Consider the following 26,869-nt stretch of genomic DNA (forward strand, 5'->3'; position numbering starts at 1 on the left):
AAATATTATTTTAATATATTTTTAAATAAAAAGTACTTTGAAAAGTAACCGCAGCCATACTCCCAAAATATACGTAAATAGATGCATTTTATAAGGGTGTGTTCAGTAATAGATTTATTTTTCCATCTCAATTTTTTTATTTTCTTTTCCAATGAAAAAAATAGAAAAATTCATTATTTCGTTAAGATGTATTTTTCCATTAAAAAAAATAAATGCATCAAGAATATAACTAGTTTTCATAAAAAAAAATAAAAACCATAACTCTTAATAGCTATCCTGATATTTTTTTTATTGTGATACTCTAGTTATAGAATATTACTTTTACTCTACTCAAATAAAAAAACTATCATAAGAAGTTATATTATTAACTTAAAAAAGTATATATTAAATTTTTAATAAAAAAATAAATTTATGGTACTAACTAAATATAAAAATGTTGGAAAAAATAATTTTAATCTTTTATATTGCTAAAGAGTTTTATATTATAGATCAAAACAAAATCTATTTCAGTCGAAGATTAAACCAAAGGAAATAAAAATTTATATTATAGATCAGGTTCTCATTATCACAAAAGTTAAAAGAGTTGAGGGATTTACTATGCACATTTACATTTCATTGTGTATTTCTAAGATGAAATTAAAATTTTACTATTTTTGGAAAAATTATTTAGTTTTGTTTTAAGGATATGGATTTTTTTTATAGAACCGTTAGTCATTATAAGAAGGAAAGGGGTTAAATAATTTTTTTTTTATCTTTATTACACAACGTAATTATGTTATTACCATTTAATAAAAAAAACTTGATTTTACCTTAATTTTAAATGAGTTAAGTTTCTTCATTGCACTTGAAATCTAAAAAGCTTTGTCCTTGGAATTTAAGAAGTTTTATCCTTTTCTTTTACATTTAATTATTTGATAATTATTGGATGTAATTGGGATAGCAAGGTAATCTGATAAATACGCAACTTTAAAAATAAAAATAAAAAACCTTGAAACATGGGAGCAATATTCACTGGATTTAGACGGCATGTTTAACTTTGTTTAGTGGTCAAAACCTTGCTTCCAAAGCAGAGACCAAAACATCTCGGCATCCCTTCCACACTTGAGGTCTTTTGTTTTTTGCTTTTTCCTCTCTCACTTGATTTTTATGCAGATATTCAAAAAATCAAAGTAGGATAGGAGGTTTATTATCCTTAAGATTTTGTCCTTATTCTCTTTATTATAATTTTTTTTATTTAAATAATATATGAAATTAAAGATGTTTTATTTTGTTTTTGTTGTTTTTAATTATTTTTAAATTAAATTAACTTCTAGATTTACTAGGATTCTAATTGAAAATCCAACAAATCGAGTAGCCGGGAAATCCAGCAAATTCACCTCATCACCAGCCGTTGTTGAATTGAAAAAACGATGCAAGTGGCCATGCTTTTTTCTCTGTTCGTATAGGACAAAGGTCGCGCTTTGTCGGTGCGGAAATGTGAGCATTTCTCAAGTTTTCATTTTTGTTTTTAGATGCGGGGGCAACTACTATAAACAAAAAAATGCACCTGTAAAGGTATGGTTTTAATACTTTTGTTCTTGTATTTTGTGTTCTCGAGAGTTGTCCTACACAGTGTTTTTAAACCTAACTTTATGGATGATTTTGTTCAACACCCGGGTAATGAGTTTGATCAAATCACTATAATCAATTTTAATTTTATTTTTTTTTTTATAAATCATAATTATGTTATTTTAATAAAAAAAAAAATAATAATAATTAACAGATTGTAACCGGGTTTTCGACCGTGTCTTGCCAGGTCAATTGAGTTTTTAACTACCCATATTTTTTTATAAACTCGGTCCGATTCCAACCCCGAGTCAACTTGTCAAACCGGGTTATAAAACTATAATCCTACACAATAAACATAAAAAATAGAAACTTACACAAACGCACATGATAAGAAATGGTCGAAATCTTTTTTAGGTTGTTTGACATATGTTTTTATATTTATGCTTGTATCTTTGAAGTATTTTTTTAAAATATTTTTAATTAAAAAATTATTCAATTGATATTTTTTAATGATTTTAACGTGTTAATATAAAAAATTAAAAAATAATTCATTTTGATATATTTTCAGACAATAAACTATTTTGATAAGCATTTTGCATCACAATTACAAACATCGTTGAGAAGCTATTTGGTATTGTATTTGAAATGGCATTTCATGAAACTTTTATTTTTAAAAAAGAAAATTAGTTTTTTTTATATTTTGGCATCGTTTGAACTGTTAAAATCAACTAGATCATGCCGAGCAACTCCCACAAATTTTATTTTTAAACCTAAGTTAGATAAGAAGTTAAGCTGAATGATTTGTTTTTGTTAATTTCATTCATTTTTTTTTCAGTTGAATCCTTATATTGTTTTTACTAGTATGTCGAGTTGTCTTTAAGCTAACCAAGTTGATTGGGTTGTGTTGAAATAACTTTTATATAATTTAATTTGTAATCTAGGTTAAATAAAGAGTTGGGTCATGAGTTTTTTTTTTATAAATTTTATCCCTATAATTTTTATTTACCATTTACTAGCTTGTCTTTGTGCTTTGTGCTGAGCAAGATGACTGATTCACATTGGTAAAGTGAATTATAATATAAAATAAAGTGTAATTTTCTCTTATTAATAAAAGTGTAATCAACGGAGATAAAATAAAATGACTAAATTATATAATATAAAGTGTAATTTTCCCTTTTTATGAAGCCAGTAATATTTCAGTCACAAATTACTTAGCTCGATTTAGCCTGAATAATTAGTGTTTTTTTTTTTTTTGGTTAACAGTGTGAAAATTGACCCTTGTAAAGTCGCATAACCGAATGAAAAAAGGGCATAGACAAAAAGTCGATTTCTACTGCTCATAGCCTTGTTCTTTGCCATCAAATATTCCAGCGTGCTGGGGTCAACGCGAACATCCCATCACTTTGACCTCCCTTTGCATCTCTCTCTCTCTCTCTCTCTCTCTCTCTCTCTCTCTCTCTCTCTCTCTCTTAAAATTCCTAGAAGTTCTGCATCATCAACTCTTTTTACGAGTCTTAAAAATGATGAAAGCTAGGGAGACGCTGAGAGCGGGTCATAGACGTTGGAATGGGACAGCTCCATTTCCATGGGCCAGAAGGGTTTTCGGTACGGTGAATGCCCCCACAGCTTCTGGGGTTTCAAATCACACAGTCAGATTATCACGATCCGAATCCCGGATCCATGACCGGCACATAGACAAGGTTTCCCTCCAAGGTTCCAAACCTATGCGAACCCAAACTTACATACAAACTTATCCTTCAAAACTCAATCAGAGTTGTTCAACACAGCAGTAACAACAAAACTAACTTCATAATATAATGTAATTGTCTAATACAAGAGTTAATATAATTTCATAGCGTTGGAGCACTAAACATAAAAAGAAAGATACAAATTACAACCAAAAAGCAGGTTCGGAAGGTTCAACAAAAGTAACCCGCTATCAAGCTATAAGCCTGAAAAGAATAATAATGAGAGGGTGAGTTCAACAACTCAGTGAGTAGATAACATTCAATATACACATACGAGGTAATATAACAACGAGAAATATATATACAAGTATAGCTTTAGTTCTTATACGAAGGTTTATCAAATAGGCCATAACAAGAATATCATATGGTAGAACTCGTCAGAAAATCAAAATGCAATGAGCATGAGGCTCCGTACTGTTGGATGATCAGTCCACACAGGTTGGTGACTCCCCCGACCAACTAGAGTTCAGATACGATGTGCACAAAGACTAACACTACCCTGTTAGCATGGGTATTCTGACTGACATACCATAGGTTCATAATCACAATCAAACAAACATATTCATATCTCAAAGCTCAACTCATGACATCAATCAAATGAGGAGCTATCAATTCAGAATTCATATCAGAAGTCAAATCATATTGGTTCATATCAAGAAATCAGATTCAATAATTGATCATGCTTTATCATATCAAGGATAATAATCAGCATATATATTATCAAGAAGCATGATCCAATTCATATTAACAAATCAAATATTTATAATATTTCTCATGCATATGAAAAATTATCCACTCACCTGACTCAAAAGCAAACAGCACACACAAGCTGAAACCGAAGGAAATTCTACTGATGTCCTGCCGGTAGAATATCAGGATTATCTGAATACAAAGGAGACATATTCAAGAACGACTCGAAAGAACATCTAACCTATTTAATACACTTAACTAAGTGTGTATTCCATAATCCTATATGTTTTTAAACTAACTAGTCAATTTTCTCAAAAACCCAAAATCTAATGGTTTTCCCGAAATCTAATCCATAATAAAAACAACTAATAAAATTGGTAATAATTCACTAAATAACCCTTAATTATTCATCAAACTAATCTGCAAAAGCTAGTATTATAGCTAGGGACTAATCTGGAACTTATCATATTTTTAGGGCCTAAATTGTAACTTTCATCTAATTAGAGGACCAAACTGAAATTTGCCATACATCCATGAATATACTGAAATTCTGACCTTAATTAATCCTCAATTCTGTCCAGGATGTATCATTATGCTTCAGGGATCATTCTGGAATTTTACTAAATTTTTAGGGTCAAATCGTACTTTTTGTCAAATTGGAGGACTAAATTGAAAGTGTTAAATTATCTTATCTATACAGTAATTCTGTCCATAATTCATATGTTATTCTGTTCAGAATCTCGGAATATGCTCCAGGGACCAATTTGTAATTTTTCAAAGTTCGGGGACTAAACTGTAATTTTCGGAAATTGAGGGACCAAATTGAATTTTCGTCATCTTCAACCTCAAACCCAGAATTTCAACAGATCACCTACTGTTATCCCCTGATTTCTAACATAAATTCATCATTTAAACAAAACCATAACTCAAAATCATCATAATCTTCCATAATCAACTTAATAATCAATTACCCACAACAATCAACTCCTAACCTTCAATTTAATTCATCAATTAAACCCAAAACATAAATTCTCAAAACCCTAACATTTATCAAAACTGAAATTAAAGCTTAATTAACACATAATTATATATTTAATAACTTAAATCTTACCTTTAAACTTATTTCCTCCAACTCCTTTCCTTTTTCCCTTATTTTCCTCCCTTTTCTCTTCTTCTTCTTCCTTCCTTCTCTCTCCTGCCGATTCTGCTCTCTAATTTCAGATCCCTCTTTTTTTTTTTTTTTTTACTTATATTTATCAATTATTTATCCAATTACTATTATACCCCTCATTTAATTATTCCTACTTCTAAACCTCCAGGGGCTTTATTGTATTTTCCTATCTCATTAATTCAAAACATTACACAGATTCTACAATGCTGTTATGGGACCTGGTTTTCAACCGGCAATGCCAGTCAGCTGGATGGAAAGATTATTTCTTTATTCTAATCACTGCTTACAAGAAGGATAGCAGTAATCATGGCGCTGACGAAAAAGAAAAAGACAGTCTTACTCTTGGAATTCCAGGCCACAAAATTTATTCTAGCCGTGCAAAAGAAGCTGGAATTAAGTCCTATGTTCATACTCTGTTTTTTTTTTTTCTTTTTTCGAGCTAATAGGCTTTAGAAATCCCACCACAGATTGTAAATTTCTCCGTCTACTTCGATTTTTATCTCTTTTTGACAGCAAAGGCCTATAAAATATCTGTCCAATGCACGGAAATGCAGAAGTTATGAACCAAATATACAGACAACTCTCATTTCTGAAGTTACGATACCCTCTCACAGCTATGCGGAACGGTTGCTTCCTGATCCCTTTCACAGTGATACTATGGAGCAGTTTTGTTGCGACCTTGGTGGCTGATAGAGTAACCAGCATTAACACTGATCAAGATGCTCTTCTTGCCTTGAAAGACCACATCGTTAATGACCCTCAAAACCTGCTGACCACCAACTGGACTGCTACCACCTCTGTTTGCGACTGGGTTGGTGTCACTTGTGGAACTCGCCACCGTAGGGTCAGAGCCTTGAATCTGTCTAACATGGATCTTACAGGTACCATACCTCCACATTTGGGAAACTTGTCCTTTCTAGTTTATGCCTCCTTCTATAATAATAGTTTCCGTGGCTCTGTCCCGGACGAGTTGGCTAAGTTACGTAGGCTAGAATACTTCAACTTAAAAAATAACTACTTCGGCGGGGAGATCCCATCATGGTTTGGGTCCTTTACGAGGCTCCACATGTTGTCTCTAGCTAATAACAGTTTCACTGGTGCGATTCCACCGTCATTGTTCCACCTCTCAGAGCTAGATGGCTTGGACTTGTCCAACAATGATCTTCAAGGGCACATTCCAGGAGAGATCGGCAAGCTTCCCAAGTTGAGGATACTGTATTTGAGTCATACTGGCCTTTCAGGTTCCATCCCCTCTGCAGTCTTCAACATTTCTTCATTGCAGGTCATTGTTCTTACTGGAAACATGCTCTCAGGTTCCTTGCCCTCAGCTAATGTCACCATGTCCTCACTTCGGTTTCTTGACTTTAATTTCAATAATCTAACTGGTAGCTTGCCATCAAATTTGTTCAACAATCTTCCCAATCTGGAAGGATTGTACTTGAGTTGGAACCTATTTCGTGGCCAAATTCCTGCAGCTTTATTTGGATGCAAGCAACTGAAAATTCTCTCTTTGTCTTATAACAATTTTGAAGGAAAGATACACAGAGATATCAGAAATTTGACAGTGCTTGAACAGCTATATCTTGGCTACAACAAATTCAATGGTAAGTCTTCTCTATTGGCCTTGCAATGGAAATGATATGAACAACACTTTAATCAGAATCTATTCTTTGTCCAGGACTTTTGAACAGCTAAACTTTAGTTATTTGTTTGTAAATGTTACCAAATGGAGATATTTTAGCTTTTTCATCGCAAAGTATTGTAGACATTCAATCTATGAGTCTTTAGTCTGCTCTTAAAGAAAAGCATAAATATTTATATGTTACTTCTGCTTTGTAGATGTAGCGGTCTAAGTAGAAGTTTTATGTTGCAGATGCAGAAATGCTATCGTCCATCAGCGATGTTCTCAGTTTGGAGCTACTTAACCTAGAAAATAGTGGCCTAACTGGTCCAATTCCCTCTGCTATTGGAAATCTGACCCTTCTAAGGTATATTGAACTAAGGCATAACAACCTCACAGGTATGGTACCCTTCTTTCTGTTTTGTGTTATCACCACTTTTCACCATTAAAATAGTAAAACTTCAAGTGACTTATGATTACAAGTGTTTTAACTATGGCAGGAACAATTCCACCGGAGATTGGTAACCTGGTGAATCTAGAGATAATCTCTTTGTCAATTACCAGGATTGGTGGCCCTATTCCCGTCAGAATCTTTAACATCTCAACATTGAGATCTATCCAAATGACGGGAAATTATCTCTCAGGCCATCTTCCATCAAGCATAGGTCTCCAGCTTCCAAATCTTGAGCGACTTCTCGTAGGAGAAAACGAACTCAGTGGTCCATTCCCTGTCTCTCTCTCCAACGCTTCTGAACTCCTTATTCTGGAATTGAGTTCAAACTTTTTCTTTGGTCCTATTCCTGATGCATTTGGCGATGGTTTAAGGAACCTAAGAATTCTCAATCTGGGGAATAATAGTTTTACCAGCAACTCTCTATCTTCAGAGTTGAATTTCTTAACGTCTTTGACAAATTCCAAGAATTTGAGACTAGTATTCCTGAGCCTTAATCCATTGAAGGGGACTCTCCCGATTTCAGTAGGAAACCTCTCTTCTTCCCTCGAAAACTTTGTTGCTGAGAGTTGCCAGATTAAAGGCAGCATACCCGAAGGAATTGGCAACTTGAGTAACTTGGTACAATTGAGTCTACAAGACAATGATCTAAAGGGAACCATTCCAACTACAATTGGAAGATTAAGGAAGCTCCAATCTTTATCATTTTCAGGAAATAATTTAGAAGGGTCCGCCCCATCTGATTTGTGTGATATAGAGAGTTTGGCTTTCTTATATCTTGGGGAGAATAAGCTAGTTGGATCAATCCCTTCATGTTTAGGCAATGTCAGTTCTCTAAGAGAGTTAGCAATGGGCGCCAACAATCTTGCATCCACAATACCTTCGACCTTATGGAGACTAAAAGATATCCAGCAACTCCAGTTATCATCAAATTCTTTAAGTGGCTCTCTCCCACTAGATATCAGCAATCTGAAGGTTGTAAGGCATTTAGATATATCAGGAAATCAATTAACAGGTGAAATCCCATCTAGCATCGGGGACCTCATTGATCTAGCTTATCTCTCTTTGTCCAATAATAGATTGCAGGGGCCTATTTCTCGATCATTTGGTGACATGGTAAGCTTGGAATTCTTAGATTTATCAAGAAATAATCTCTCAGGAGAAATTCCCAAGGACATGGAGAAACTTACATATCTTAAATATTTCAATGTGTCTTTCAATGGACTTCAAGGGGAGATACCTGGTGGACCATTTAAAAAGTTCTCAGCTCGATCATTTTTGGGGAATGAAGCATTGTGTGGTTCTCCTCAGATGCAAGTCCAGCCATGTAAGACTAGAGGTCGTCATCAATCGAAGAAAGCAACTGCAAATGTATTCAAGTATATTTTACCAGCGATTGGAGCTGTAGTAATGGCTACGGCCTTAATTTACTGTCCTCTACGTAATGCGTGGCAGAAGGAATGAGAAGAAAAAACCAGGAGATTTTCCAGATTTAGCAACATGGAGAAGAGTTTCATTTCAAGAGCTTGAGAGAGCAACCGATGGATTTGACGAGGTCAACTTGCTAGGTACGGGGAGCTTTGGCTCAGTTTACAAGGGGTTGTTCTCAGATGGAGTGCACGTTGCTGTTAAGGTTTTTCATTCGCAGCTAGAGGGAGCATTCAAGAGTTTTGATGTTGAGTGTGAGGTGTTGCGCAGCATCCGCCATCGAAATCTTGTGAAAATCATCACAAGTTGCTGCAACATTGACTTCAAAGCCTTGGTGCTTGAGTTCATGCCTAATTGGAGCCTTGAAAAGTGGCTGTATTCCCACAACTATTTCTTGGATCTCCTACAGAGATTGAACATTATGATTGATGTTGCGTCGGCACTTGAATACCTTCACCATGGCAATGCAACACTCGTGGTCCACTGTGATTTGAAGCCTAGCAATATCCTGCTTGATGAGAATATGGTCGTTCATGTGAGTGATTTTGGCATTGCTAAACTCCTCGGCGAAGGGCACTCGATCACACAAACAATGACACTAGCTACTGTTGGTTACATGGCACCAGGTAATGCTCCATTTTTGTTGTTAGTTTCATCAAAAATCACACAAAAAAAGAAGTTAAGAACTAATGACTAAATCACACATTCCTCTTCTCCCTAAATCCCCCTTTTCATTGATACTAATGACTGAATATAATTTGCATGTAGAGTATGGATCCGAAGGGATTGTTTCTGTCAAGGGTGATGTGTATAGCTACGGTATTGTGCTGATGGAAACTTTTACGAGGAGAAAGCCCACCGATGAAATGTTTACAGGAGAAACGAACTTGAAACTTTGGGTCAAAGAGTCACTACCTGGTGCAGTAGCTCAAATTGCAGATGCTCACTTGAAAGATCATGGACAATATCCTGCTGCTAAAAAAGATTGTCTATCATCCATTCTGGAATTGGCCCTGCAATGTTCTGCAGAACAGCCTGAGGAGAGGATAGATATCGAAGATGCTCTCACTGCTCTCAAAAAGATCAAAGCAAAGTTTCTAAAGGATTCGCGAGGGATTGGAACTTCATATATTTAGTTAAAATTTGTCCCTGTCTGTCTCTTTTCAAAAGTCTGCACCACGTTTCCTGTAATTCTCCATTCTTGTAGTAAATCTTAATAGCAGAACCTTGGTAATGTGATCACCAAACAACTGTAATGAATAAGAAACTTCATCAGATATGCTAGCGAGAAAGAATGCGTAACAATCATTTCCAGTCGTTTTTCGTTCTGCCATTCAATCTCTACAGTTCCTCATCGTAGTTACTATTGCAGATATTATTCATCTTCAATTTTGTACCTTTTTCTACCATTTATTTTCCTTAAAAAGTTGTTCAATCAATCCACTGCATCGCTTAGTTCTCCAAAACAACATGTAACCAGTGACAACTCCCACAAGCATTCGGCAACCATATCAAGCATAGCAAATCTCCAACTAGATGGAGCAATTGACAAAGGTTATCAAGTGTATTGAATATATTCAGCAACACCGAAGTCTACAGCTTGCAGCTTCACACAATGAAGACGCTGAAGAAACGACTAACGCTGCTGCATTATTAAGTTAAGTACGTGTTGAATAGGAGGTTACATTCAGTTACATTCTGTTACAAAGTCTATTATTTACAACTGATACAACTGATTCGGTTGCTAACGCTTATGTAATACTATAAATACTGTAACAATTCATTGAATGAATAAGAAGAATTCAGTTCACACTTCAACATTCAATATGGTATCAGAGCTTTCTCTCTGATTTTTTTCCGCACTCTCAAGTTTCTTCATCTTCTTCATTCTCTTTTCTGCATTCTTTCTCTTTACTTTCTGGCAATGGTTGGACCTACCTCAGAAATGGATCCTTCTAATCCTTTCTTTCTACATCATGGTGACAGTCCTGGCACCATGATCGTTTCAAAGCAGCTCAATGGTGAAAATTACAACTCATGGAAGAGGGCAATGATGATGGCTTTATCAGCCAAGAACAAACTCCAATTTATCAATGGTACTCTGCCTAAACCATCCAATCTATCTGACACTCAAGGGTTGGCATGGACTCGCTGCAACAACATGGTTCTCTCGTGGCTGTTGAATTCTGTTTCAACAAAGATTGCCAACAGTATTATCTACATTGATGATGCATTTGACATTTGGAACGATCTTCAGGAAAGGTTCTCTCAGCATAATGGCCCACGCATCTTTCAGCTTCAGAAGTCTATCTCGTCTATGTCACAGGATAATCATTCTGTAAGTGCATATTTTACTGCTATGAAAGGTTTATGGGATGAACTGGGCAATCATCAACCAATTCCTACATGCACATGTGGAGCATTGAAGACTATTCTATCATATCATCATCAGCAGCATGTTTATCAATTCCTCATGGGATTGAATGAGAATTTTTCACATATTCGAGGACAAATTTTGCTGATTGATCCACTGCCATCCATCAACAAAGTTTTTTCACTTATTGTTCAAGAGGAGAGGCAACGAATGATTTCATCTTCTAGCACTTCTTTCAATCCAAACACCACTGCTTTACTTACTAGGACAATACCTCCAACTCGTTTTGCTAGAAACCAACCTTCTTATCCCCGCAAAGATCGGTCTATATGTTCTCACTGTGGTGTTTCTGGCCATACTGTGGAAAAGTGCTACAGATTTCATGGATTTCCACCAGGTTACAAGTTTACCAAAGGAAAGAATGTACCTCACAGTGTCCATTAGGTTTCTGAAAACACTGCCTCTCAGCTGCCTATTACTTATGCACAATGTCAGCAACTCATGGAGATGCTCAAACCATCCATCTCAGAACTTGACTCTTCTGTCAATCAAGTTTCCTCATCTGCCAATCCAGAATCAGAAATTCTTACTCAAGGTGATACTTCACTCAATATGAAACGTGCAGGTACTCCTTCTAATATCTCTCAACTATCTACTCTAGATCCAAAACATTCTATTTTTGTTTCTGCCTTGTTGATCACTCAATCAACTCTTCTCACAAATTCTATCAAAGCTCCTTGGATAAGTGATACTGGAGCTACAGATCATATGATTTGTTCCACATCATTTTTTACACAAATCACTTCTATTGTTTCTAAAACAGTAAGATTGCCTAATGGAGAACATGCTTCAGTTACTCACATCGGTACCATTAAGCTTTCAACCTCCCTTATCTTAACAAACGTCCTTTGTATTCCTTCTTTTTCTTTCAATTTGATATCAGTCATCAAGTTGATTCACACCTTACAATGTTGTGTCATTTTCTTACCCAAATTCTGTTTTGTTCAGACCATTACAAGCTGGAGAACGATTGGTGTGGGTAAAGAAGCGGGAGGTTTATATCATTTGCTGCAAATTCCAGTTTCTGCTTTATCTAGAACTTCTCTGTGTTCCAATCCTGTTCCACCCATGTTTCAGCCTCCAATCACTGATCTCGCCCCTTCTAGTTTTTTTGTTCATTCTGTAAACACTAGTCTATGGCATTACAGATTAGGCCACCCTTCAGACTTTCCTTTGAAATTACTCTCTCATGTAATCCCTCAAGTGTTACATGAATCTAATACAAATTGCAGCATTTGCCCATTGGCTAAACAACATCGGTTATCCTTTCCTCACAGCCTTACACATTCTGCAAAACCGTTTGATCTCATTCATTGTGATCTTTGGGGCCTCTTCTCTACTAAGTCCATTAGTGGTTCTTCCTATTTTCTAACTATTGTCGATGATTATAGCAGATTCACATGGATTCACCTCTTAGACAATAAATCTCAAACCAACACTCATATTCAATCTTTTTTTACTATGGTTAAGACACAATTCAATACCACAATAAAGTCCCTTCGATCAGATAATGGTGTTGAATTTCACATGAGTCCATTCTATGCATCGAAGGGTGTAATCCATCAATTGAGCTGTGTTGAAACCCCTCAGCAAAACGCCACTGTTGAACGCAAACACCAACATATTCTAAACGTTGCTCGATCCCTTCGGTTTCAATCTCATTTATCCTTACCATTTTGGGGAGATTGTGTGCTTACTACAGTACATTTAATCAACCGCATTCCCACCCCAGTCTTACATAACAAATCACTTTATGAAACTTTGTTCCATTCTCGTCCATCATATTCTCATTTGAAAGTGTTTGGATGTCTCTGCTATGCCTCTACTTTACTTAGACATAGACATAAATTCGATCCTAGAGCTAAACCATGTATATTTCTTGGATATCCTTCTCACATCAAGGGATACAAACTCTACGATTTACACAAACATACAGTTTTTGTCTCCCGCAATGTCATATTCCATGAAACTATCTTTCCTTTTGCACTTACACATCCTATTTCTTCTACTGATTCTGTTCTTCCCTTACCTTTCCCCCTGCATGAATCAGTAGATCCTTCCAATGCTCCAATGCCTTCTAATTCTTCTATTTTTCAATCTGTTACTCCCTCACCCTTCAATTCTACCTTACCTTCCCCTCCTCTATATTCTGACTTAGCACCTCTTCTACCATCCCCTTCTGAGCTCATTTCTCAGCCATGCAGGAGGTCTTCTAGGATAAAACACAAACCTGGATATTTGCATGACTATCATTGTCATGTTGCCACCTCCTTTTCAGCACCTGAACCTTCCTCTTCAGCTTCAGGTATTCCTTATACTCTTTCATTCATTCTTTCATACTCTCATCTTTCTCCTGCTCAGAAATGTTTTAGCCTTTCTGTCTCTACTCTTACTGAGCCTACTTCCTATACTCAAGCTATCCGTAGTAAGGAATGGTGTGATGCTATGGATACTGAAATCAAAGCTCTTGAATTGAATAACACATGGACTATTGTTGATCTCCCTGCATCTAAACACATTATTGGCTGCAAATGGGTTTATAAAGTCAAGTTAAAATCTGATGGCACTTTGGAGAGGTATAAAGCTAGGCTTGTTGCAAAGGGGTATAATCAGTGTGAAGGGTTGGATTATTATGATACTTTCTCTCCTGTGGCTAAGCTCACCACTGTCAGAACCCTTTTAGCAGTTGTTACTGTCAAACACTAGCATCTTCATCAATTGGACGTGAATAATGCCTTTCTTCATGGTGATTTAGCTGAAGAAGTATACATGACATTGCCACCTGGTTTTGCTAAAACGGGGGGGTCCAAAGTCTGCAGGTTATATAAATCACTCTATGGTTTAAAGCAATCTTCGCGGCAATGGTTTGCCAAATTTTCTTCTGCCTTGCTTGAATTTGGTTTCGTGCAGTCCAAGGCTGATTACACTTTGTTCACTCGATCTTTGACAGATTCCTTTATTGCTCTTCTAGTTTATGTTGATGACATGTTGTTGCAAGTGATAATTCAACTGTTGTTTCCATATTCATTCACATGCTTAACGACAGATTTAAGCTTAAAGATCTTGGTCCATTGAAGTATTTTCTTGGGTTGGAAATAGCTCGCAGTGAGCTTGGGATTTCTGTTTGTCAGCGCAAATATGCATTGGACATACTTGAAACCACTGGTTTGTTGGCTTCCAAACCGGCAAAAGTTCCTATGGATCCTAATGTGAAATTTTCTAGAGATTCTGGCCAACTTTTAGCTGATCCCACTTCCTACAGACATCTTATTGGACGATTACTTTATCTCACTCTCAGTAGACTCGATATTTCTTTTGTTGTTCAGGTTTTAAGTCAGTTTATGGACAAGCCACGGGCTCCTCATCTTGATGCAGCCTCTCAAGTTCTACGCTATATTAAAACCTCTCCAGCTCAGGGCATGTTCTTCCCAGTCCTTTCTAACCTTCAACTGAAAGCATTCTGTGATTCAGACTAGGCTGGTTGCTTGGACTCTCGACAATCAGTCACAGGCTATTGTGTCTTTCTGGATAATGCTTTGATTTCGTGGAAATCCAAGAAACAAACTACAGTCTCTCGTTCTTCTGCTGAGGCTGAGTATAGAGCCATGGCGTCTACCTGCTGTGAAATTGTGTGGCTTCACAACCTTCTCACTGACTTACATATTCCACTACAACCTGCTCTCCTTTATTGTGATAGTAAAGCTGCTCTTCACATTGCTGCCAACCCTGTTTTCCATGAACGTACTAAACACATTGACATTGATTGTCATGTGGTTCGTGAGAAAATTCAATCCGGTGTTCTTCGCACTTTTCACGTTTCTTCTCAACACCAGTTGGCTGATATTTTTACCAAAGCCCTTGGTTCATCTCATTTTCATCCCTTATTATCCAAGATGAGTGTTCATAACATTTATTCTCCCTAACATGTTTATGAATCTCATCTTAAGGGGGGTGTATTGAATATATTCAGCAACGCCGAAGTCTACAGCTTGCAACTTCACACAATGAAGACGCTGAAGAAACGACTAACGCTGCTGCATTATTAAGTTAAGCACGTGTTGAATAGGAGGTTACATTCAGTTACATTCTGTTACAAAGTCTGTTATTTACAACTGATACAACTGATTCGGTTGCTAACACTTATGTAATACTATAATTATTGTAACAATTCATTGAATGAATAAGAAGAATTCAGTTCACACTTCAACATTCAATAAAGTGTGTGTGTGTGTGTGTGTGTTTAATGATAATACATCTTGTTGGCTCTATTGCTCAATATATTGAGCTTTATTTCTCCAACTATGATATTGGATTTAGTCTTAGGTGGTGGATTTATTGTAACTCAAGAATAATTTAACTTTTGAAACTAAATTCGTATACCCAAGAAGCACTTTTGAATAGTTAGCTCTAAAATACATTGAAACACTTTGTATCCACACCTAAAAAAAGCCATGCCACCACCCTTGGCTTGAACGCATCCAGTACACCGGACCTCCCACGACTCCATGATTTTTCTATGAATAGGATTTTCCGATCACCTTCAAATTAAACTTGCTGAAATCATTGAAAAATTACTAACACATAATCATATTCTTATAACTTTGAGCTTACTTTTTGGTTATTGTCCTTTCCATGTTGATTGCACTTACTTTACCTGAAAGAGTTAGATTATTTCCTTATAAAAGACTTGAAGTTTTATATAACATTGTAATCTACTCTTGCTAATGGTTGTAGGTTTCATTCCTTGTGAGTGAAAGTGTAAGTCACAATAGTTTACTTGAGCATTCGATTATGTTCTTTTGTGTGAGCTTGTGTGTTTGAAGTTTTGGTTTTAATCCTATGAAAAATATCATATGGGTTTGGACTTCGAGCCCGTGAAAAAAAATAAAATGCCAGCTACTAACTAGCTCATTTTTTAATTATAAAACAACAAAAGTAAATTAATTTTAAAAAATAAAAATAAAAATATTTTTACTGTTAGGAATAAAATTATTAAGTTAACAATGCATATACCCTTTCTGCTTATAATTCTTAACTAGTCCAAGTTGGATCATACTCTCTAAGAAAATTTCATCTTGAGCTAGCTCGCTGTAAAGAATGGCAGAACGTTGATTAAAAATTCATATTGGGATTTGATGGCAAGGATATTTATCATAGGGATTAAAATAACTTTATTTTAATGTGTTTCTTCTATTTTATTAGAATCTTAAAAGTAAGAAATTCTAAAATATATATGATTTTGATACGTATTAACTTAAAAGAACAACAATTCTTACAAAAAAAACATGTTTTTTGTAACCAAAAAAGAAAGAAAGAAACACATTAAAAAAAAAAAAAAAAGGAGTTTTGATTAGAGACATTGTTCACTCTTTATTTCAAATCAGTACAATTTTTCTAATTTCTATTTTAGTTTTCTTTATTTTTTATCCAATAAACTTTATTGCCATTATAGAAAAGATATGTTTTTCAAATTAAAAAAAAGTAAAATTTTAACTAAAAATATATTTTTCCCAAGAATTCAAATAACTATCTTTATCATGAATAAATATTTACTCTTGCGTTTATTTTTTGTTTTTACAAAAAAAAAAAAAAACCCAACTGTTTTAGCCTTTAATTAGATTAACCATTCGATTTATTAATTCAAATATTTTTAATTCGTTAAAAAAAAACACAAACACCATCATTTCAATTTTCAATTTAAGAATTTTATTGCTATCAAAACACAAGTCCACAGATTCATAGCTTCTTGTTTTTTTTTTTTTTTAACATTACAACTTAGTTTGGAATGTTACCGTTATAACTAGTTTGTATCTAATGTATCAAACTATTTCCCCATCTTTGTATCCCAAGAGCAATCTTGGTTTAAACCATTTAATAGGTGATCTATTTGTAAAGTCTTGGAAACAAAAAATTTGCTTTTTATGTGATTTTAGATTCGAGTCATATGATTGTTAGTATTAATAGCCATTGAAAGTTTACCTGATCGTTAATTTTAGGACCTATAATAATTAGCAGAGATATTTATAAACTGGCTCGAACACTCTCACATAAATAATAAAAAAAAAAATTTGATTTACCGATGAGATTATTCCACCCATACACAAACTTCATGGAACAAGCTAGCTAGCTGGAACGAAACTTGGCATATCCCACTTATAATAGTTTTGTTACTATATAACGTAATATTTGTGATTGTAATAATGATTATTTTAAAAAATATTTTTTTATTTTAAAATATATTAGAATAATTTATTTTTATTTATTTTATTTTATTTTAGATATTAGTATAATATTAAAACAATAGAAAATTATAAAAAAAAATAATTTAAAATAAAGAAGTAGAAAAAATCCAGTAACTCTTATATATATATATTGCAAGTGCAATCTTGATTAATAAACAACCATCAAAGCAAATTGTACTTGGAAATTCATTGTTTCACTGTTACACCATGTCTTTTACATCCCTGTAAATGATTCTAAACGCTAAACAAACAAGGAAGAAGAAGCTTAAATCAATGAGACAAGCACTGATAGCAAGCCCCAAAGAGGGTTCTAAAACTGCATATGTGCCTGTGAGGAATGCGATGATCATTGTCCCCATGCCAATCATGGTTAACAATGTGGCCAACATAAATAATTTCAAAGAGGTAACCTCATACATCTCTTTATTCTTATCCAATTTAAAACCTTGAATCATCGCCATCAAAAAATGGATAAAAACAACAAAAATAGAAAGCACCATTGACATTGCATCTGATATGATAAATACTATAAAAGCAGCTTTTTTAGTTAGAATTGCAGTGCCTCGGTCACTTTTGTAACCACCAGGTAGAGTAAATGCTGCTGCAAATGTTACTGTTGCTATCAACGCTGCTACAACTAGATGAGACTCTCTTGCTTTACTCAAAGCTTCCTCTTCCTCTTTGTCTTCCTCCTCATTCTGTCCTCTCACACGAATAGTAAGGTTGCCAAACGGTCCCCTGGCAACATCTTCAACGGATTCAAAGATCTCTTTCTGCAAAATATTTTGGGTGAAATATGTAGATAATTTGGCTAATGCCATTTTTCAACCAATTTAGTCTTTGTTACCTGCTAATTATCTATAAGATATAATTTTACATTAGCCAAATTATCCCCAAAAAGAAGATTACGATGTGGCCTTTTAGTACAATTTTATATACTAATAATAGTTTCGATTACTCACGATCCCTTGTTTTGCACAAAATAATCAACTTTATATCACTCAAACTAAAAACTACTCATTTCATTCAATAATTAATTTCCCAGTATATGTATGAATTACGTACGGAGCCTCTGCATCGATTTTCTTCTGCAAAAGGGTTTTAATGGATCGTCATATATATAAGATACATGAATTATCACGACAGTTGAGTCATAGAGAGAGGATTACCTTCAACTCAGCAAAATTTATGAAGAGCAAGTCGTCGACCCGTAGCTTTCGCTTATTAAGACCAAATATATCGCTGTCAAATTCATCTCTATGTTCATCTAAAACACGTCTCCATTGCTTCTGCTTGTGCGCTAAAGCAGCAATTAGATGGAAGGGCGTGTTTCCTTTGTCATCCTTCTCGGTTTTAAGTCTTGCAAGCTCAGGAATCTGCAGACATTCCTCCAATACATTCCTTGTTTGACTGGCAACAGCATAGTGAAGAGCATTCCAACCTTTGTCATCAACTAGCTCACAGCTTGCTGGACAACGAGAAACAATCTCTTTCACGGCGTTTACATTGCCGTGAATGGCAGCAATGTGAAGAGCTGTTCTCTTCCTCTTTGTGTCAGCAATGTAGGCTGCCGACGGATAACAGTCCAGTATTTTTCTGGCTGTCCCTGAAGCCAACAAAACAAGGAATATAGATTGGTTAATTGTTTGATTTGAGAAGATGATAGGGCTCATCACATGCAATAATTAAATTCCATTTCTAAGTTTGTAGAATGCATTCATCTCAAGTTTTTTCCTTCATGACCAACAGAGATTTCATATGGTCTATGTGAATTACTTACACACACAAAGAATTTTATTGCTTTAAAATACAGAAAGCTGATTTATTTGGATTTTAAAATAGGCACAGTTAATTTTAGCTTTTGTTTTAGCACGTGGATACATAAAATCAAATACATTTAGCTTTTGAATAATAGTTTGCACAATTATATACAAGCAATTAATTTATTCTCCAGACTTGAGCACAAAATCCTACCATGATGTCCCCCCGAGCTTGCCGCATGTAAAGCAGTTCCACCATTAGGGCCGCCATAGTCCACTGAAATGCAATTTCCTAAGATCTCATCGATCTCTTTTCCTCCTCTTAAAACAGCAATATAGAGTGGTGGTTCTCCATGAACATTGGCGGAATATGAAAACTCAGGGTCCTCCGCTGTCAATATTTCCACCACTTGGCTCCCCCTACTTCGAGCTGCCTCGTGCAACGCTGTATCTCGCTCTACATTGGTCATCCTCAACATTCTTTTTGCTTCTGTTACTCCGCTCTCTGGATCTGCAGGTAGAGCTTTTGCACGGTCAATGAGGACTTTCACCACATTGGAATGGCCATATCTTGCTGCCAAATGGAGTAGGGTTTCTCCTTTCTTATTGGCTTGGAATACCAGTGGCGGACACATTTCAAGAATTTTATCAACAAAATCAGTGGATTCCGGCTCCCTCGTCTGGTTTCTTAAGTAGACATGAAGTATTGTGTTCTCGTCTGGAGTCAATAACTGATCGAGGCAAGTTTCACAATTCTTAAAGGGATCGATATTGCCTTCTGCTGCAGCTTTGTACAAGATATGATCAATATAGGTGATTCTATTCATTTTCTCAGTAGTTTAGAGGAACTCACTGAATAAAATGTAAGCTAATGAAGAACAGGAGAAACAACTGTGGCACAATGGTAAGAGGTTCCACTCCTCAACTGATTACAAGCTGCTGATTTCTTTGGTTTGCTGCATATATATTTAAGCAGGGTTGTTTTTTAAATTGTTGTTTTTTAGAAATTTATTAAATATTATTATTTTTATTTTTTAAAAGTTATTTTTTAATATTAGCATGATAAAACTATTTAAAAAAAATTAAAAATTAATTTAAAATTAAAAAAATAAAAATTTTACCTTTTCTTTTAAATTGCTGGAGAAAAAGAAAAGGATATATAAAAAAGGCTATATATCATTGAGCCCGTTTGTGCTTTCATGTTTTGAGTAGAAACACGAATCATGGTGTTTGGTTGCAAAAGAAAGCTAAGTTTTTATTAGTGGAGCCTACTAAAAACATCTTTTATTAGCTTTTTTTTTTTTTTTACCTGTGATTCACGTGATTCGCTGCTATATCCTTCTAATTTAAAATATTTTTCTGTATTATTATTATTATTATTATTATTATTATTATTTAAAGTTATTGACTTAATTATTAGATAGCTCTAAAAAATCACCAAACAAAAACTTTTTTATAAATACCAGGAGCTCCATCCATCTCTAAAAAAGAATAAATCAAATTTTTAAAACTAAGAAATTAATTAATTATTCAAGATATAAATATTTTTCTTGGATTTTTTAGTATCTTATCAAGTATGTTTAAGAGTATGTTTAGTAGTGTTGTAGCGGTTACTTTTCAAATAACTTTTTGTGCTGAAATGTATGTCAATGATGTTTTTTTATTTTTTTAAAATTATTTTTGACTTTAGCACATCAAAACGATCCAAAATATATAAATCATATTAAATTTTAGCAAAAAAATAAATAAATTTTACGAGAATATAGTTTCAACTGCATTCCCAAACACTTTCTAAAAGCATATGCAATAAACAAAAATAGTGATGAAAACCCTTTGTTTGAAGGGTAACTTACTCTTGCTTTATGTCCTACCTTTTCTTTGGGTCATGTTTTGTGATTATTTGGTCATCACAACTGATGTGGCACATCATTTAATGACTCAATTAGATAAAAAGTAGTCTCTTGCATTCTACACGTAGAAACTCTTTGTTTATATATTTATTTTCACACAATCCGCACTCCTCCTATATTAACTAACTTAAAAATCAAAAGAGTTTTCGATTTAAACAAGGGTTTTAATTCTTTTGCAAAAAAGCTCATGAACCTGCGAAGCTCAACCACACCATCAACCCATGATAGACATGGAAAATCCAATTTTTATCTAATTGTTTTTCACAATTTCATTACATATGCTGGTAGTGTTAAGCCAATGGTGTGGAAGCAATATGCCTGTAATACAAATAAAAATAATATTTATAATACAAAAAATAATATTTATCATATTAATAATAATATTAAACTTGTCTTCCTCAAGTTTTTATAGTAATAATTTTTTTAACGATAATAATTGTTATTATATTTTTTTCATTTTTTTCTCTGTAGGGTCTACAAACCCAGCCGCACGAGTCTGCAACCCTTGAGGGTGTCTGCAAACCCAGGCGTGCGAGTCTTCGCCTAGCGCGCAGTTTTGCAGACCCAAATGAGTGGTTTGGAGATCCAGCACGTGGTTCTACAGACCCGCTCGCTTGGATTTGCAGTCACACGCACAGGTCTGGTCCTAGTGGCAACTATCAGCAACCTAGGGCCTACAACCCCTCCATGGCCCACCAAAATCAACACTAACCGTTTCCTCTCTAAAATCCCTTCAATAGCAGGTGCATCTCTATGAAAAAGACAACTTCACCTTTCCCTTATAGTCTTTGCAATTCTTTGTGGCAAGGACAACTTTATCATTACACTGCTTTAATCTACAGTGCTTTATGTATGGGTAAACAGTAACAGGGACACTAAGTCTTTTTAGTATATTATCAAGTTTTTTATGGTAATAATTTAAAAAAAAAAATTCTTAACGATAACAACAACAATAATTGTTATCATATTTTTGTTCTTTTTTTCTCTGCATACCCTGCCGCCCGGGTCTCCAACTCCTAGGGGTGTCTGCAAACCCCAGGCGAGTGCCAAAAGAGACCCATGTGTGCGGGTCTGCAAACATGAGTGCGTAGTTTTGCGAACCCAAGTAAGCGGGTTTGCATATCCAGTGTTCGTGTCTGCAGACCCTAGACGCACGGTTTTGCAGACCCGCTTGCCTGGGTTTATAGCCAGGCGTGCAGGTCTAGCCCTAGTGCCTATGGGATAATAGCCCAGCATTAGGTGTCACCTAGACCTGCAACCCCATCCTACCACATTAAAATCAACATTAATTGTTTTACTATCCTTTCAATACTAAATACATCTCAGCAAAAAAAAAACCCTATCTTTTACTTGCAGTCTTTGTATAATTCTCGCGATCTGAATGCAAAGACATTTACCAAAAGAAAGAGGGCTCTCTTCTACCTTTCCTTTCTTTCACATCTTGATCATTGGGGCTTTATAGCTGTCGATGGCCACTTCTTCTATCGTACCATTGCTTTTTTAGTGGTCTTGTCTTGGACAAAAGATGTCATGGTCATGCACATGATCAGTCGTCAAGTTTGGTCTTTGATATGTGACTCAAGTTTGGCACTTCTTCTTCTTCTTCTTCTTTTTTAATTTTTTTAATTAATTATTCATTTTTATCATTATTATTTGATTCATTTTTATTTCCTTCATATAATTTTAACATGATAGTTGGGTTTGATTTACATGTTGTTGTGTTGTATTCATGATATAAAAAAAAAATATCATGAAAATTTTATTTTAATTTTCTCATTTCAAGTTTAACACAAACAAAAAAAACTTTTGTTTCTTTTTCATTGTTTATGAAGTATTGAAAATTACAGTTTATTCCCAATGTTTTTTTTTTTTTTTTTAGTTTTTTGTCCCTCTATATATTTTCTAGGGTTTAATGTTAGAGTCTTAAACCTCATTTATTTGTTTTATATTTTAATTATTGTAATTTGACAGGAAAGAGAAAGTTAAAAAAAAAAGAATAAATTAATATAAAATATTTGATCGTTCATATTTTGAAAGTTAAAATTAAAAAAAAAATTGATTTTATTATCAACATAGTACGGACGTCATATGGTTGTATAGCGTCTATTTATAACTGCTATTAATATAATTGTTAATAATAGTAACGGTTGCTTACAACCATTATTTCTATTTCTATTAATGGTTGTAAAATAAAATAATATTTTATAATAATGGATAAATTAAAGTATTTTGTTTTTTCAAATACTCTTTTTATCCTTTGTGTTATATTTAAAAAAAATTACCACAATTAAAAAACAAAAAAAAACTCTTGAATTAGACCGTGCAAAGATTTATTGGTCCCATGAATATTTCTGATCGGTTAATTTTACTAGTGATTTAGCATTTGCTTGGCCTTTAGCAAATGATTTCAGGGCTGATTTGATTTTTTATCTTGTCTACCTTTATCACAACCTCACACGGTGGAAAGTATGAATGCACTTAGCCACAAAAATAAGAGCAAGGACAGAACACAAGTCTCGTCCTCTTCTTTTTTCCTTTCCCAGGTTTCGGTGCTGTCCCGTCCCCTCTGCTCTCTTGTCCACGGAGCCCAAGTTCAACGTGTTTCGCATAGCGAGAATGCGTGTTTAGAAATATAATTGTAATTATTTTTTAAAATATTTTTTATTTAAAAAATATATCAATAATATATATATATTTTTAAAAAATTTATTTTTAAGACCATCACATCAAAATAATTTAAAAACATATAAAAATATACTAATTTAAAACAAAAAAAAAATTAAATTTTTTTAAAAATACTTTTGAAACGCAGTACCAAACACACCCAAAGCCTAGTCATACGCAAAAGAGAAGGTTTGGGATAGAATTTGAGTTTTTATTTTTAAATTAATATTTTTCATATTTTTTTATAATTATAATTTTCATATTTTTATATTGTTTTTAGAGTTTAAATCGGATTTTACTTAAAATTAAATTAATTAAAGAGTTAATCGTTTCACTTTTTTAAAGAATTATTTAAACTAAGAATCAAATATTCTTGATAGCTTCTGCTTTAAATAAAAATGCTTTGTCAACCCACTATATTAACACAATTGATAGAAATTGATTGTAATATATATATATATATATATATATATATATTTTCTTTTTTTTTTTTTCTTTTTTTTTTTGTTTCAACCAAGAGAAAAATCGTTAAACTATGGAGACTTGGGATATGTGAAGGAATTTTTGTAATATTTATTAAGTATAAAGGGGATTTTTTATCAAAATCTTTAAACATTTAGATAATTCATCTAATATTACAATACTTAAATGGAAGGTATTGCAATTTATGCTATTTTTATATCATTACTAACGTTAATTTTTTTATATATATTTTAAAACCATTTGAAAGGAAAGATTGGATGGAATTAGAAATCGCATGAAGATAAAAAAGAGAAGTGAACTTCGTTTTGGACCTTATAGACCTATAAAGCCCACGTTCCGGCCATTTTGTTGCAAGGCCCATTATGCCTAGAAATTATTCCCATGATGTAAGAAAACGGTGTTCATGTTAAAAATCTTCACGGTCTTTTGAACAAATGTCTTTTTCAAAAGTAAAATAAACTAAGTAACTTTCTCATCATTTGATCCATCAATTTATTTTTTCAATCTATACGAAAATTATGCTTAATTTTTTCATGAAGAATAAAAAACAATTCTAATAATTGAATACACAAATATTTATCCCTCTGGAAACTCAGAGAGTGTATCATTATATGAAGGGAGAGACTTATTTTCATTGAAAATGATTATTGTCTACATTAATAAGACACAGAAAATCATAATATATAATAACTTAGCACTTATTAACTAATTTGCATTTTAAAAATTTGAATATAAGAACTATACTTTGAAGAATTATTTTATGATATATACTCAAAATGTAATACGTCTAGAATTCTTGATGAAGAACATACCTATTTCCTAGAGGAAATAATAATGTCAGTAGAGAGAATTTATTAATAAAGTATTGGTCTAACGATTAAGATATTGTTATATTTTTATAAAGATAAAAATATAAATTCAATCTTCTAGAAACGTACTTATTGAGAAGAGTAACCACAAACTCCAAACGGGACTAGTCTCACCCTTTAAACAAATGTTAAAATACCCGGGTAAAAAAACAAAAATAGAGAGAATATTAAATTGGAGAACAAAAGGAGAGTAAATATTTATATCTTTGAAAACATTTTAAAGTGTCTTTCTACTACGCATAATTATGATCCTAATGCCAAAATCGTTTTTTTTTATGAATTAGTTTTGATTTTTTTTTTTCATATTAGGTTTTTTTTTAATAATTAACAAGTTGACAAGACAATTTAGTTTTTTTTAATAAAATAAATATTATTAAAAAAAATTATTGTCATGTACAGCTTCACCCCCACACAAAAAAAAAAAAAAAAAACCAGAGCAACAATGAAAGCGTTATGCTATCCTATTTCAATTGATGTCGTGCAAGAAAAAAACTCACTAATTAGCTAATTAATTTTGCATTTATAATAAAATATTTAATACGGACTTGAACAACACTTTTTCATCAAAAATACTAAACTTCATTTTTCATACAATTAAAAGGACCAAAAAAGATTGAGGATGAGACAACCATAGTACGCAAAATTATCAAAATGAAGAAAAATACCTTCGAGGGACAAATCAAGGATATAAACTCCAACCAAAGCTCCACTCATTAATGAAGATCAAATATTTAATATAAATTAAAATAATAAACATTGTGGATTGATTAATTAATGCGATTAAGCTTTATATGTTTTTTAAAATTATTTATGTTAAGTTGCTTGAAATGTTTAAATATCTACCATATAAATGTTTAAATATCTAATTGAGAATTATTAAAAAATAATGAAACAATCATTTTAATAAGTTAGAAATACAGGTTTTGTTACCTGTAAAAATCCCAGTAATTAAAGGTTAAAAGAAAAAAAAAAGAAATATGTAATAGCCACCTAATTTTTTAAAAAAACTAAAAATTTTAAAATATTCATTGTTTCTTAAATTCAATTAAGGAATTAGTTATGAGAAAACATAAAAATCACCCTTTTTAAAATCTTTTTAAATAAAAAATTACCTTAACTATGTGTTTTTTTCTAAATTTATTCTTATGTATATTGTTTAAATTATTTTTTGAACCTATTTACTAGTTATTTATTATTAATAAATGTTTGCCAAGTTTGTGTCATACTTTAAATCAGGAGTCTTGGAACTCAATGAATTTTTGTTTATATATATTTTTAATTCTTTTAATTAAAATCATCACGTTGTGCCTATGTCAGTTTCCATAACTAGGAAACTCGTTAACCTAGCCATTGAAAACCAAGATTAATCCAATAATGATATTAGCTTGTCAAAAACTTGTAATTCATTTTTTAACACATTTTGATGAAGTTAAAAATGTTGTTCAACACTAGAAGATACATCGACCTAATTATTGAAGCCCAAACTTTAATTAAAATAATAATAATAATGTTAAATTTGATGAAAACTCATCAATATATTTTTATTCTTTAATTTAAAAATAAATATTTACATGCACATATATAAGTAAAAAGGATTACAACAAAGTTTTACAAAATGAAATGAACACCATTAATAAAATAAAATAAAAAATAATGCATGAATAAAAAGTATGCAATTTTCAAAAATAAATTTCTAATCACACATGCATAACACAGTTTTATAAAATGAATTTAACACTATTATAAAGCAAGTAGAAATAAAATAAAAAAAGATGCTCGAGTAAAAAGTTTTTTAAAATAATTTTTGCACACACACATGCATACTTAAAAATATGACAGCATAGTTTTAT

At 33.1% G+C, this 26,869-nt stretch overlaps 3 protein-coding genes and 1 long non-coding RNA gene across 4 annotated transcripts; 2 read left to right on the forward strand and 2 right to left on the reverse strand.

The window, feature by feature from the left end:
• Positions 1 to 3,338: 3,338 nt before the first annotated feature.
• LOC118037637 (uncharacterized) lies at positions 3,339 to 5,194 on the reverse strand. Its single transcript, XR_004685642.2, has 3 exons — positions 5,098 to 5,194; positions 4,097 to 4,178; positions 3,339 to 3,500 (listed from the first exon to the last, which is right to left on the reverse strand). It is a non-coding gene; the product is annotated as an uncharacterized lncRNA (long non-coding RNA).
• A 501-nt stretch (positions 5,195 to 5,695) lies between these two features.
• LOC118037636 (uncharacterized) lies at positions 5,696 to 9,951 on the forward strand. Its single transcript, XM_073409709.1, is given in 5 exon segments — positions 5,696 to 6,360; positions 6,547 to 6,761; positions 7,279 to 8,651; positions 8,653 to 9,283; positions 9,426 to 9,951. Coding segments are annotated over 5 exon segments (3,252 nt in total). The 3' UTR covers positions 9,794 to 9,951.
• Positions 9,952 to 10,581: 630 nt separating this feature from the next.
• On the forward strand, positions 10,582 to 15,142 carry LOC140955712 (uncharacterized). The gene is made up of 7 exons (XM_073409892.1): positions 10,582 to 11,454; positions 11,527 to 11,656; positions 13,028 to 13,785; positions 14,002 to 14,084; positions 14,138 to 14,474; positions 14,568 to 14,906; positions 15,062 to 15,142. Exons 1-7 carry the CDS (start codon positions 10,582 to 10,584, stop codon positions 15,140 to 15,142), a joined length of 2,601 nt encoding a protein of 866 aa, XP_073265993.1.
• A 2,391-nt stretch (positions 15,143 to 17,533) lies between these two features.
• On the reverse strand, positions 17,534 to 20,010 carry LOC118037635 (protein ACCELERATED CELL DEATH 6). The gene is made up of 3 exons (XM_035043685.2): positions 19,308 to 20,010; positions 18,503 to 18,939; positions 17,534 to 18,106 (listed from the first exon to the last, which is right to left on the reverse strand). Exons 1-3 carry the CDS (start codon positions 19,918 to 19,920, stop codon positions 17,534 to 17,536), a joined length of 1,623 nt encoding a protein of 540 aa, XP_034899576.1. The 5' UTR covers positions 19,921 to 20,010.
• Between the last annotated feature and the right edge of the window lie 6,859 nt (positions 20,011 to 26,869).

This window comes from Populus alba, chromosome 6 (genome assembly GCF_005239225.2).
Source record: "Populus alba chromosome 6, ASM523922v2, whole genome shotgun sequence".
In the NCBI taxonomy this organism is placed as follows: domain Eukaryota; kingdom Viridiplantae; phylum Streptophyta; class Magnoliopsida; order Malpighiales; family Salicaceae; genus Populus; species Populus alba.

Excerpts from the sequence above, each read along its gene's own strand:
- LOC140955712 (XM_073409892.1), top strand. The coding sequence starts at position 10,582 with ATGGTTGGACCTACCTCAGAAATGGATCCTTCTAATCCTTTCTTTCTA. Across the intron at positions 13,786-14,001 it reads CCCTTTTAGCAGTTGTTACT|TCCAAGGCTGATTACACTTT; the intron begins GTCAAACACTAG and ends GGTTTCGTGCAG. Across the intron at positions 14,907-15,061 it reads GTGTTCTTCGCACTTTTCAC|CAACGCCGAAGTCTACAGCT; the intron begins GTTTCTTCTCAA and ends GAATATATTCAG.
- LOC118037635 (XM_035043685.2), bottom strand. The coding sequence starts at position 19,920 with ATGAATAGAATCACCTATATTGATCATATCTTGTACAAAGCTGCAGCA. Across the intron at positions 18,940-19,307 it reads AAGCTCGGGGGGACATCATG|GGACAGCCAGAAAAATACTG; the intron begins GTAGGATTTTGT and ends TGTTGGCTTCAG. Across the intron at positions 18,107-18,502 it reads TAAATTTTGCTGAGTTGAAG|AAAGAGATCTTTGAATCCGT; the intron begins GTAATCCTCTCT and ends AATATTTTGCAG.